Genomic DNA, 15,355 nt, shown 5'->3' on the forward strand with positions numbered 1-15,355 from the left:
TTATGGATTTGCAGATAGCACAAAACTTGTTGCTTATATTTTCTTTACAACATACTTTTTGTAGCTTATTGTAAATTAATAAAAGTGAACATTGAAATTCAAGAAAAATATCAATTAAACAGTTTTAAATTTTTTTTGTAATTTTATTAAATAAGATTTATCCATTTTTTTATAAATATATACTACCTAGTACGTATGTATTTAAAAAAAAAGATAAATTATTTGGGTAAAATATAACATACCTTATGAACAATTGGATAAATTGGATAAATTGTATTTTTTGTTTATTAACTATTATTTTATTTTCATAATAACCACAATACAAAAAAAAAACGTATTTTCTTAAGGCACAAAAATATTATAATATAATATAATATAATATTTAAAGGCATACAAATAATGATTTTTTTTATGCCCTATAGGCCACAGTCTTAACATATAAATAATATAATAATATCTACATTGTATATACATATTTCATTTAGAAATCATTATAATTTTTATGACCACTGCCCAGCAGTGCCACTTTTATGACGACCCAGAGATATTGCTCATTTGTGTCAACTCACTGCGATCCATTGAACCTCTGAACTTTTTTCGTAACTCCATAATAACTTTACGCTTGGCCACGAATATAATAAATATAAATACTCCTTGTAAACTGCTAGCTGCATAAATAATGTACCATTTGGTCCCTTTTCTTTGAAAGAAAATAGATAGTACCGTAAGCAAATATGGGATTCCCATAATCAGAAATAGTTTGATGCTTATTACAAATCTGTCAAAAATTAAAAATTAAAAGTTATATAAAGTCAAATGAAAAGATTTTAAATATTTTGTTACCAATTAATTAAAATTGTTTAGAAGATTTATATCAACTAGTGGAGAAAATGAAAAATATTAATCTTAAATTTATCACACTTTTAGTTTAGCTAGTAATTGCGTTATATTATTTATATTATAATATTTTGTACTATGTTGTACTATAATATGTTGTAGTATAGTACAATTTAAATATAGATTTTTCAATATTTAATATTTTTAGACGCTTCTCACTTATATTTTGACTTCCCTCGCAGAGATTAATATTGTAAATATTTAATAATGTTTAAATAATGAATATGTAGGTACCAAAAGAACTTAAGAGACTATATTAGGTGTGTGCCCTTTGTAAATGGATAGTACCCACTATAATCTTACTTCTCTTTGTAGACAATAAAACGTTCTGTTCTTGAATCTGTTCGATTGAATTTATGGAGTTCGGATTTAATTCTTAAAGAATGAATAGATGTTAGCAAGAACAAAATTAAATTGGCAGTCAGCATAACAAACACTGGTATCAGGATGAAAATTAAACCTCCAAAGCCAGACATATCTGGAAAATATTAAATATAAATTAATAATTATTTATTCATATAACCCTGCCATATACAATTTTAATATAGAAAACTAGTGGGGCCAATGTTCATTCAAAGTTATATCGCAAAATGTTATACCTATTTTATACAAACACCTATACCATCGATTATTATTTTTTATCCCTTTATGAATACAACAAATAAATTTTTTCATAACCATAATAATAAGTACACAATGTAAAAATTAACTGTTGCAAATAAAATATGTGATGAGTAACAAATATTTTTGAATCAAATTTAAATTAATATTTTGAAATTGTAGGTTACAAAGGTAGGTAAATACCTACTTTTCTTTGAAAAATAATCTGTTAAACTATTTATTATGGGTGTATGTATTTGTGTTTTGTGTAGGTAAATAGATTAAACTATTATGAGTAATGTCATATTGTCGCGTATTAAGTCTTATTAAATTTATAACCATACCAACAATTATTATCTTCAAGCAAAAAATTTAAAACAAGACATTAATACGAGATTGTATAGGTACCACAACCGTTCACTACCCACAAAAACATGTACAGCGGGCGCTGTAGCTAGGGTTCGGTGCCACTATTGGGAATGAAACAAAAATTCGTTTGAATAAAATAACTATCAAAATAAATGCATTTTTTTAGGGGGTAGTTAAGAAGTTTAAATATTGAAAATTAAATTGAACTTATTTTTTAATTTCGAGTTTAAAAGTTAATTTACTTCAGTCTCATTTGCTTAGTGTATTGATGCAAAATAATTTAAAAGAGCATTTCATTTTTAAAAATTTGATTCAATTCTGAGAATACTTAAAAACACTTGAATAGTGGCATTCAAATGTTTGCCTCTGCGTGCATATAAAATGTCCACGGTAATAACTTGTCTTAGCGTCTAGAAAATAAGTTTTTTTGGTTTTATGATTTGGACTATTTTTGAGAAAGGGATCACATTTAAATTCACCTGGAGGCTGGAATGATTCAACTCTTATGCAAACGAATTACTTAGAGCAGTTTAGAAAGAGTTGTGTCATATTCTAAAGAATTTTATATTTAAAACAATAGGTATTCGTAAATGTTTGATCACGAAAATATTTTTAATATCATACTTTGTGCAACAAAAATATATTGATTTATTTAATAACTTATAGAACAAGTTTAAGCATTTCAGTTGAAATAATATTTATGCAGTATGAAATATCGGCATATTATTTTAACAGATAACCTCGTTTCTTAAAAAAATTCTTAAAAACACATTTTATAATTTATATTTTTTTTAAACTTATATTAGATAGGTACATATTATGGTGATTTTATCCTGGGCACGGTCCAAATTCTTCCTCAACAGTCAACAGTATTTAATGGTTTACATGTACAATATAATGGCCAATAAATAAACATAATATATACACATATCTTATAAATTCAAATTTCACAAATATTTTAAGATGATGTGCTGTAGTTTTTTATGCATATGCCTACTTGTTTAAATGCAAATAAACCCGGCTACCCGAGGTCATACAATATGATGGTTAACATATTATGTAGGTATACTAAAACGAAATTATGTGTAAACGTTAATCAATTCGAGTATAAGAGTTATATTTCCAATTTTTCTCAAAACCGTTTTATAAGTCTATTGGGTTAATCTGGGTCGTTTTTTTGAATCGGTTAAACATTATATTAAGTCGATATCATAATTAAAATATGTTTTATTTAAACTCTAATTTTTGTTTTTTTTAGCCCTAGATAGTTTTTTTTAGTTAACACAATATATTATAAGAAGTCCTAAATTAATGAGACATATAATAAATATTATTTTAACATTATCTAAATGTTAAGTGATCAAATATAATGAGTTCGGACTTGTTACTTTTGTCAAAAACAATTCATTCAATTTTGTGCGTACCTAATGTTTAACGTTTAAGATAATATTGAATTTGTTAATCTATATTTTATTAAAAATTATCTCCGGATGTATTTTTTTTTTTGAAAACTTTTTTTTTTAATTTTTGCCGTTTTAATCACTGATGATACATCGATATTTCATAATATTATTTTAGTTTGTGTGACAATCATGTCCTGTTGTGTGTAGTTGTGTCAACAGACTTATGAGTTTCTTATATTTTATTTTAATTTGTTATTATAATATAATCACTACAATTAGGAAACATATTTCAACATTGGTTATTGATACCTTACAGTATTATTATTTTTTTTTTATAAACATTTATTTTTATGAGATACTTTTTCTTTAATTTTTACATCATATTTGTTATTATTACACCTGTACTGAAGAATTGATGAAATAAAATAATTTTCTTTCAAGCATTAATTGTCAATACATTAAATTGTATACAAATTATAACTTTGATTATGTATTCTTATGTATGGCGTATATTTCCCATTGAATAAAAAAATTTAATATTTTTTTTTTATCCTTTTTACAACAAATTTAAATACGTATGTAACTTTTTATATAAAAAAATAGTTTTAAGTACATTTTAAACTATTTCTATCATAACCTTATCAATTATAGTTTATATAAAATTAACAAATTTTAATATTATGTCCATCAAAACTTAGATATACGTCCACGATAAAAATATATTATACATTTTTTTTTTTTTATTTAGCTTAAGCTCCACAACTACGTATTTTTGTTTGTAGGGAGGAGTGACTGTTGAAAAAATTGGTTGAAACCCGTTTGTATATGTAGCAAGGATATGTAGTTACAAAGTCCGGGTGGTCACCCATCCGGGATAAGCAACACCGGCTAATACGTACATTCAGAGCATTTTTGGAGCTACGGTCTACGCCAAACCAAGCCACCATACATATATTTTAATGGCCACTTATAACAAGTCCCATTTAAATTTAAAAGAAACATTATAATTAAGTTAAAAAAAATGTTACACATTAAAAGTTAACATTTATGTAATCTACAAAATATTTTACAAATAAATAAGTTGCAATACCGAAATACAAATATCTACAACACAAATTAATTGGTAGTAGAACCATTTAAAATCTTAAAACTGCTCTCTTGTAAAATGTAGTGTTTGTGATCTAAACTTTTGGCCTCTTAGCCATCGAGTTTTACACGTTTTTTAAGGTAAAAATATATTATGGTTTTTATTAAATATACAATATTCCAGTACATTACAAACATAGGTGGTCCTACGGGTGCAGGGAGCAGAGCCTGTGCTGCACTTGACATTCAAATTTTCAACCACCAAATTTTTTTATTGGCTGTTATTATAAATAATTATATTATAATTATTCATTACTCATAAGGTAGGTATTTTAGAATTTATATATGTTTGTTATTTCATGGTTTATTTTTCTGATAAAGAATTCGGAATAAATAAAGAAATTAAGAATTATTATTTGTTAGTTCGTAGTTCTTATGATAATGTTCGAATAGATCACGCTAGATCATGCTTCAGATCACAATGCAGAGAATATCTTCTCTAGATGGTGATAGACAATATATTATCACTATGCCACTATCCATTGGTACTATCACACATATTAATCAGATTCGATTTTATTTAACGCCTTTTATGCCTTTAAGAATTATTGATAGATATTCATCTCAATTAATTAATTTATTGAATTATTCATCATTATGAGTAGGTATGCATACTTCAAAGATGTTAAAAACTACTTGATTCACTAATTTCCTTAAGCGTACAACTTTGACAAAAAATTGGACATCGGTTATGTTAGTCTGCTTAGGTAGATGGTGCATGTACCATGCCTGGTAGTAGAGAATACCAGGGCAAAGCGCATATGTTAAATTTATGTGTCAAAAAATGTTGTCCAAACTATTATTTTAAGAACCATTTTTTAATATAATCAACAATTGAATTCTCAAATTCATTATTTATTCCTTCAAAAAACTTAATAAGCATTCAATTGATAAAAAAATGAAACATTTTTAAAAGTTGAATTTTATTCACTTTGCCCGGAAAGAGGGCAGAGTGGAAACATATGGTGGGCTAAGTGGTAAACAATGAGATAAATAAATAATTTATGTTAATCCATTTAATATATTGTATAATATGAATGCAAACACACATTAATAAATTAACTCAAAATAAAAAAAACAACATTTTTAAATATAATATTTAATTCTTCAGAATCATAAAAAAGAACGATAAAAAATTCTTCTTAATATCTTTTCATATTATAATATAAACGAAATATGACATTTTCAGATTAACTTCATCAAATAAAAATAAAATATTTTCTAAAATGATGATATTTCCACTTTGCCATGATTGACTTTTTCTTAAATAGACATTATTTTTTTTTAAAGTATACGTGATTTAGGGACTTGTGTTTAATAACTATATAAACTTAGTATAATTATGAACATAATAGACCAATTATAAAAAAGTTAATTTATAAATATTATTTAAAAAACATAAAAAAATTCTTATCATGTATTTTATTAAGAAATGTAACTATTTTCGTATAATAAACGCTTTTATGGTGTATATAAACTAGTAAATGATACTAAATCATCATCCCGCAAAGACGATACATATTGCTGCCAACTTATGTGCTCTTTATTATTTAATCATTAATATTGAAAAAGTTATTAACATTATTCACTTTTCCTAGCTATTCGCTTTACCCTAGTCTCCCCTGCCTATTAGAAGAGTACAGGCTAAGTGTAAAGTGGAAGATAAAAATATTCTATATTTGGCCCTATAATTTCAGCATCCGGTTTGAAAAATAATGATGAATTAGTTTTTGGTACTTAATTTATTTATATTTTTATCGATAGAAGTCCTACAAGACATGCTATTTTAGAAAATATAATTGCATCATGATCGTTCAGTTATAAATTTACAACATTGAAATCATTGTCTACTATTAGATGGGCTCGTAGGGTCGAATCAATAACTTCTGTAAAAACAATTATGCTTCTATATTAAATATTATAAGTTATAACTAATAACTATAAAAATTTAATAAACTAGCTGTTTATAAAAAGAAAAGAAAAGAAAATGAAAATTCCAAGTAGAAGAATTGAATGAAATGTATAGAATATATTATATATGTGTGTGTATGTGAGTGTGGTATCGGTATAGGAATGTACAGGGGCAGATTGGGTAGTCTCTGCTCTTCAAAAAATATTTTTCTACCAGCTCATAATTTGTTATGGGGGCCGAATAGCCCATATCTTGGCCACATATTAATATTAATAATGAATAATAATGACTTTATCACATTTGTTGATAGTATACTATTATGTAGCTGTCATAAAAATTGTTATGTGGAATTGCGGCCATTTTATTCCACCTGCAGCTCGATTCTGTAATTCGATAAGAGGCCTTATCGAATAATTTCAGTTAGTTAAGCTATCGATAGTGAGCGTTTCGACAATAGCAGAAATTAGCGATTTTCTAAATAATTGATAACGAAATTAATCGTTAATTTTCAAATTATTATCAAAAATATTCGTTCCTGTATCAGACCTTTTAGAAGGGCCGTTAAGCCTTAACGAATTTTATATTGTTATCTTTAACCGTTAATCGTTATACCTACTTAGTACTTAGATCTTAGACAACTATTTTAAAATGTAGAATAATATATGATAGACCTTTTTAATTATTATTTTAGACATTGAGTAAGAGAATATAAAGATTTTAAAACAAAACATGACTTTGCATTTTTTGGGATATGAGTGGAGATATAGAGAAAGACAGATTTTACGTGACACTCAAAATCCTTATGAACTCCCAAGAAGAGAATGTATCTCGTCTAAGTCCTGAATTATCTATGGACTTAACAAATACTATTCGACCTTTCCTTCAACGAGAGCGTAACTCTGCGCACCCTGTGGAAATTCATGTAATTTTTTTATTAAAATAATAGAATTCTATACCTAGACAAAAATATTACAAAATTCTTGATTTAACAAAAACCAAACCTAGGTAGGTACCTAGTTAATATTATTATTCTTACAGTTCCTACCTATCAGATTTGGATAATTTAAAATTTAAAAAGGTACTTTTCTACGTACATCAATATATAAAATAACATACAAAGGTTTATCAAATTCATATTTAATTTGTTCGGATTATAGGTATTAGGTGCAGTTTATTTTTATGCGAAAGGTAGCTATCAACGTGCTACTGGTGATCATTTTGATTTGAATATTAGTCAGCCATCAGTCAGTAGCTGTCTCCATGATATGACTGATGTTATAAACGATAGAGTCTTAAGGCAATGGGTAACATTTCCTATGACAAATATTCAAAAAAATTAAGCACGTGAAGAATTTCGAAATATGTACCACAGCCATTTGAAGGTGCCATTGGTGCTATTGATTGTACCTACATTAATATTCTTGCACCTAAAGTTCACAAAGAAGCTTATAAACCATCATGGAAATCACTCGTTGAATGTTCAAGCAGTATGTATAGACATTTTTAATAGTTCAATAACGTTCGAATTTATTTAAGAATTTATACGAATTAATTGTATAGATATAGTTAGCCCACAACTTAAAATTTTAAATATCAATCCAAGATATCCAGGAGCCAGAAATGACTCATATGTATGGAGCACATCACCCATTCGACGTGCAATGGAATATTATTACAATCAGGGCGAACGCCATACTATTGGCTTATTGGTAATAATTTTACGAAAAAATGTAATTTAAATATTTTTCTCATTTTTAAGTAAACTAAATTATAGATTATTGATTTAATAATTTAATATTATATTATAGTTCAAAATGTTATCAGCCCTTCGAGATTTTATCGAATGCTCGACTGGCCTATCCGACTCTAGGAATGTATTAATACATTGAATATTTTAGCTGAAGTAAAATTTTGGCATTATGGCCATTTTATCCTACCAGCCCAAAATGTTCAACCCTTCGATATTTTCTCAAATGCTCGACTGGCCTATCCGACTCTAGAAATGTATGTGTATTTTATATTAAATGTGCTGCAGCTGAAGTAAAATTTTTGGGACCACCTATGAATATATTATATTTTGGTCATAAAATGTTAACATACACACCGAGCTAAAATTTACAATATTTAAATCTGAAAAAATAAAAATGTCGAAATTAATTAATTTTAAAATAATTGTGTGAACTTACGGTAGTAAAAGCAACCAAATTCTCCAAAATCGGGTGCTAATTGCTGTAGCGATTTGTCTTGTGAATATTGAAAAAATAAACCAGTACACACGAAAATACTTGAAAGTCCCCAACAGTAAAAATGGTAAATAATGGTACGTAACGATGTTGATGTATTTCTGTTTATTGAAATGTTGTTCCTAAATTAAAAATGTGTTAAAAATATTATATGAAGTTATATGAACCGTTATAATTTGTACTTTTAGATTATGGAAGTACCACCTTATATTATAATATGGTACACTGAACACTGGTATAATGCATTAAGTAATAGGTATAATATTATATAATCCAGACTGTGAATTCATAATAAAATATTTTGATTTTGATTTCAATTTGGCTTATTGCTACCTAATATTTTTTTCTGATTGCAATTAAAAATAATATGTTGTTTTTATAATTTGATGAATTTTATTATTTTTATTTATTTTCGCTTTGTTGCACAATATTAATTAAATCTTTTCTGTTCTTTATTTAGATAAAATCTAACAATAAAATATAAAAACATACATTTTTATTTCGATAAAAAATTTAACTTTTTAATTTTTACCTATGCGCGTTTTATATATTATGCTTGAATGTTAAACGGTCCTAAGAAAACAAATTTTCCTATTGATGAAAAATTATTATTATCGATTGTTTGGCTATTGTTTGGCTATTGTTGAATTTTAATTTTTAATTAAATTTATTTTTACAATTTTATTCGATTTTTTAATACAATTTATGAAACGATTATTATTTTCATTTTACTTATTGATTTATAAGTTTCAATTTTGATATTTTAAGTATTGATTTCGTAGAAGAATTTTATCGATATCTATAATCGAATAATAAACTACCTAGTTATATAGCAATAATTGATAATTTAATAAATATTCTATACGCTTAATTAACTATAATATTTAATACCATATTAATATACTCCCTACTAGATGGGTATATTGTACCTATTCGATAATAATATTATTCATGACTTGTTACTTTTGTTGGCACATTATGGATGGGTAAGAATTTCACACACGACTTTATAATAATAATAATTTATATTTATTATTTATATACTTTTTTTCGATTATTATTTATTCCGAACGATACATACCTATATGAATATACGACCTTGGGCAGTTCTTGACAATTCTAGGGGAAGTGTAAAAATATTTTGCATATATATATACATATATATACATATCTTCTTTTTTTAGAGTGGATAGGACCATGATCAGTAATTATATACTTATAAACTGATATTTACTGTTATTATAATATACTTTATATACAATAGGTATGTTATGAAATAATTTCTATTTTTAGATTATCAATGTTTTACGTTTTAATAACTTAGAGTTATTTTATATGAAATTAAATATTTTATAAAAAGGTTTACACTATAACAATAATATTATTTAATAAACAAATATGCAGTAAGTGCATAGGCGCAATTTCAACTTTTGACTTGGGGGGGCTGAATATATTAAAGTCGAGCAGACCATTGCAATACATCTAGCATTTTAAAATTGTATTTAGGGGGAGGGGGCTACGGCTAAGTTTAGGGGGATTAGTCCCCAAGCCCCCCCCCCCCAATTTGCACCTATAAGTAAGTGGTATCATTTATATTTCCACTCGACACTCGCAAACTTAAATAATTATCGTAATATCAAAGGATTTGTAAGTGTTATCCTGTAACGGTACAATTCTAATAGAACATGACAAGTTGTAGTTATTACTTGTAAGTTTAACAATAATAACCTGCTTACTTATTTGTAGCTTAGAAGTTTATAAGACCACATAAACACACACGCTATTGTTTTACACATTTTTTTCTATATTTTGTATGAATATAATTTACATACCTTATCATCCAGTAAATATCGAAGCTTATTACGTTTAACCAGCATAAAGTTGACAGAAATAAAAATGAAGTAGAATAACCTAAAATTACACTTAAAATTAATCCAAAGTACATAAACAAATAAAATAATAATTAATAGTATTTATAATGTGTAAGCCAAAACATGTATACCAATAAGACAAAGAATGAAAGCAATATTTATATTTTTAGTTGTTTAGTTTTTAGATGCATATATCTGTAACAATAATTATAAGTTATAAACAAAAGCATTAAATGTAACCTTAAAATAATATTGTTATAATATAGGTAGTATAACAGTAGATGATAATGGTTGGTACCTACTATATTTATGATAATTGATCAGTTAAGATAATAAGGAAAAAGAAAAAATATATATTATAATAAATAATAATATATTTAAATGAAAATAGAATAATGTACGATTTGTAATAGTTAAACATTATAGAAATACGTTTTCGTTATATTCTATTTCCTATATGACAGGCATACACTAAGAATGAAATACAATTGTGAAAAGAAAATATTTTCATAATTACCTACTAGGAACACTAAAATTATAACAGCTTCTTTTAACATGTCAAAAACAGATAGTGATTATTTTTAATTTTAAACATGTCATGTAAGTTAAATAATAGTTTTAAATAACAAATTACACCAATAAGGTATTTATTTAGATGTCCGATTGAATAAGTGATTAGATAACTTATAACTGATAGTTAGATGAGGTTCTGATTTTCAAAAAAATAATTAGAGAGACATTTATTTAAGTTATTATCCAATCCATAAGAATGACACCAATCGTAAGTATTATCACTATCCAAATTATTTTGTAAGAGTACCTATTGCGTTTTATTGAATGTTGCTTAATTTAAATTTTGTTGCATCAGCAAACAGCAAAATATAAAAATAATTTAAAACTAAAACAATATCAATAATAAATAAATTTAAGACAAAATGTGAGAGGTGGTCACTTTGGGGGACAACTGACACGATGAAATACTATCAGAAATAAAATTGTTGTATTTGATAAATTGCGATCTACTAATTAAAAATGGATGTAATCAAGATATAAGAGAAGAAGCAAAGTCAATTTTTTTGAGTATCAAAATTAAAAACAAGTGGTTAAGATTTTCAAAATCAGCATTAGTCTCCCGATTATTTGAACATTAATTTTAGTTGGACATTTTATAATTGCTCATTGATCAAGTTGGTAATTGTAGGATTCTTTTAAAAAATTAATGTTTCTGTTATAATATTTATACTATATGGTATTATTGAAAAGAGAAAAAATAGTTTGAAATTGATATTTTAAAGAAGTTGTAATGATGGTAGTTATAAACTATAGATTTATTATTAACCTTTTCTTTTAATAACATTACTAAACATATGTTAGGGGATTTTTTATCTCATCTGTTGGTTTTTTAACCATGAATTTGTTTTCTGTTGGATACATTGACTTGGATGTATTGGTACAGCGTATTTGTCCTTATATATTTTTTCCCTAATCAATTTATTACATATTATCTAGCTGGTGTCTCAAGGTACTTAGATATATAACTATATGATTTGGTATGTGGAAATGTGGTAGAAATTAATCAAATAGTAATATCAATGTTACCGAATAGAATGCACGTATGGCCTTCCCTGTTTTCCATAATTATTTGGGCAATTACGAAGATGTACGACAATAACTGATGGCTCATGTAGCACTTGACGTAGTAGTTGCGGATGTTCCGGAGGCTGGGCAGTATATTGTACACGAGAAGGGTGAGCGCCAGGCACACGGTAGACGCCACGTAACTTGCCCGATAAAATAATGGAATTGAGCTCTCGCGTACTCGTGGGATCTCAAACACAGTGTCAATGTCGCATATGAACGCCACTATCTTGTCGGCCACCGGTGAATACTCCACGCAGTATTCTGTGCCCGGTATGACCTGGAATTCGCCGTTAAGGAAAAGGGTACCATCCGTGGTCAACAGGAACCCGTGGCTCACCATGCCTCTGCCTAAACACTTGAAATCTAAATAGTACGGCAGCACTGGGATGAACGACGACGCGAACATCGTAAGGTCCTGGTTTGCTTTAACGGGATGAATTTTGAACTCATACTGATTCGTGCTCTGCTTGCACTCCGGACCACTGCAAATATATTATACTCATTAACAGGTTAACCACTATGTGTACCGATTTTGGTTCATGATTGATATGCCATTCGAGCTAACCCAAAATGTAGCGAACATGCCTTATTTGCTACGGACCTAAAACTTTATAAAAAAGTTTTATTTTTTTTATTTTAGTTTATTATGTGATTATCAAATATGATTTTGTATCAAAATAAAGATTTTCAATCGTGTACCAAATATGGTTTACGTGGCCCCCTGGAATTTTCAGATCTAAATATAATTAAATATATAGTTAATTATAATTTCGTTAATTAGGTAATATCATTGAATAGTAATTGTAAATAATACTATTTTTGACCACTCGTTGAGTAGTTTCATTGCTGATACTGATTTTGTATAATTAATTGTAAAATAATAATATTATGGTTATTGGGAAAAACTATATTTTTGAATTGTAAACCATAATATGTTTTATCTTACAAACTGTAAAGTACTTTACAGCAGATATGATTGCAGTTGCTTTAGTGATGTCGACAAAAAATATTTTATCAATTATCAAAAATACATATTATAAATAATACAAAAAAAAATTATGGTGTGATATTAAATAAACTATTTTATTTGAAAAAAATCTGTGGAAGTCTTTTCTTAGAAGGTATAGGTGGTGTAGAGGGAAGGTAGCTCGTTATTGGCGAGTTCACCGAAATGGATGTGTTAAATTTGATTTCAGTGAAGTAAGTATCTATTTAATACTTAATACTTTGATTTCAGTAATTTATTGTTGATTACAAAATCGATTCTGAGCAATGACAGTCTGTCAGCTAATATTTTAAAAGATATATATTATATTTTTGTATTAGTAATATGGTAGGTTATAGTTACCAAACTTGAAAATATTTTAAATATTATTAATATCGGAATTTCTATGGAAGAAAATATTTCTCATACTTATGTTTTTTTGTATCTAATAAAAATTAAGTTTAGTGTAAATCTATGTACATTTTTGGCGAGTGTTTGAAATTCAAATTATTTTAAAACGGGATATTTAAACATAAAATAATGATTCCTCATCATACAATTTTTATTATATAGCTGAAATTCAAAAACCAACGAACAAATAATTAATAATACTATAATGGTTCAATAAAATGTAATGGTTCAATCATGGGTTACGAAATCATGTTTAAGGGATTATTATCTCACTATTGATTCGTTAAGTAAATGTTTAGTAATTGTTCATACAATCCGGCATTAAAATAATTTTTAAAAATATTTAAAAAAAAAACAATTTAGTTATTTAATTGTAATTTAAAAATATAATTCGTAGGGACTTGATACTTTTCACCATGTACAATTATTTCCTATACACAATGCAATTTTCAAAGTACTTATTTAGATTAATTTTAAGCAATTCACACCAATTTACATATTTCTGTGTTATTTATCTACGTTAGTATTAACTTATATGTTATAATAATAGCTACGTAAAGTAATAGTTTTAATAATTATTACATAAGTACAACATTAGATTTGTTTTTTTTTTTTAATTTGCTTAAATTACTGTAACTCAAAGAAAAATAAATTACTTATAGCAACAAAATAATAATGCAAGTAACGAAATATACTTATAGTAACATAATAGGCAGAAAGACTATTCAGTCACCTCTTAGAATTATTTTTCATCGTATACAATGATTCATTGGTCATTGAATTCATAATATTTTGAAAATGTATTCATGTATCGAAAATAATAATTTGAGGAGGAACATTGAATCTAAAATTTGGTGAAAAACTGACATCTACCTTGGAAGTATTTTGAATTAATACATAGGCATAGGTTAGTATAGATATCATGATAACACATGATAGAGTATAAGGTTCCATAATTATTATAAGATGATTTCGTTGTTGTATATTCAATCAGTCAAACTAATATGTTTAATTATCCAGACAAAAAAAATATATCTTGTAAGCTAAGGAATGTTTCCTTATATACAATTTATTGTGCCCTGTATCTGGAACTTCGGAGTGTTTAAGTAAATGTTTACCCATAATTTATATTTATATACATAAAATATATTTAGTATAGATACTATTGATATTAGGTACCTATCACAATATCCATAGACATTTTTACAAAACATATTGTACCACCTGACATCTACCCCCTAAATTACTCATTAGGTATGGCATGCCAGACTTGAAACATGCTGTGTGTATAATGTATATAAACACACAATCGAAATTTCGCCAATCAGGATAACTCCTAACCTCCACCATTCCTTTCCAACCAAATAACCACGGCACCAACTGCAGCTGTAGATACGCTTTATGTATAAGCATTATGTACTACTTTATACTTAAAAATAGGCCACCATCCACTACTCACTTAGGGCCGTCGACTATCATCTGGTCGCCCTTGCAGCACTTATGGACGCACATGTAAGTACCCTGGTCGCAGATCTGGTCACGTGGCCGGCACGCCCGGGCCACCAGCCAACTGGGTTGTGGCAGGTCAAAGCAGTAGCTCGGCGGCAACTCGGCGACCGACGAGTATGCTTTTATCAGACTCCTTACCTTGTCGTTGGGCACGTCGACTAGCACGTGCCCGGCGTCGCACAGTGGCGGCTCATAATTGAAACCCACTATTACCGCATCGGCCACCGCCCGGGAAGTATTCCTCAGTAGTCGCCGCATATCCCGCTGCAGTGCTTGTCGGTGTCCTTGTCGACCCATTGGCATTTCCGGTAAAACAAATTGTACCCCGAGCCCCGCGGACAACACTTCCGGATCGGCACGGCCGTCCG

General features: G+C 27.6%; 1 protein-coding gene across 1 annotated transcript in view; it reads right to left on the minus strand.

The window, feature by feature from the left end:
- Nucleotides 1-412: 412 nt before the first annotated feature.
- The window catches only part of LOC100574667, a 102,837-nt gene continuing 87,894 nt past the window's right edge, over nt 413-15,355 (minus strand). The window contains exons 4-6 of the mRNA XM_029491265.1: nt 8,514-8,692; nt 1,201-1,375; nt 413-778 (exon numbers count right to left, since the gene is read on the minus strand). Coding sequence (XP_029347125.1) covers nt 529-778; nt 1,201-1,375; nt 8,514-8,692 — 604 coding nt within the window. The 3' untranslated portion in view covers nt 413-528. The remainder of the gene's footprint in view (nt 779-1,200; nt 1,376-8,513; nt 8,693-15,355) is intronic.

Source organism: Acyrthosiphon pisum, chromosome X (genome assembly GCF_005508785.2).
Source record: "Acyrthosiphon pisum isolate AL4f chromosome X, pea_aphid_22Mar2018_4r6ur, whole genome shotgun sequence".
In the NCBI taxonomy this organism is placed as follows: domain Eukaryota; kingdom Metazoa; phylum Arthropoda; class Insecta; order Hemiptera; family Aphididae; genus Acyrthosiphon; species Acyrthosiphon pisum.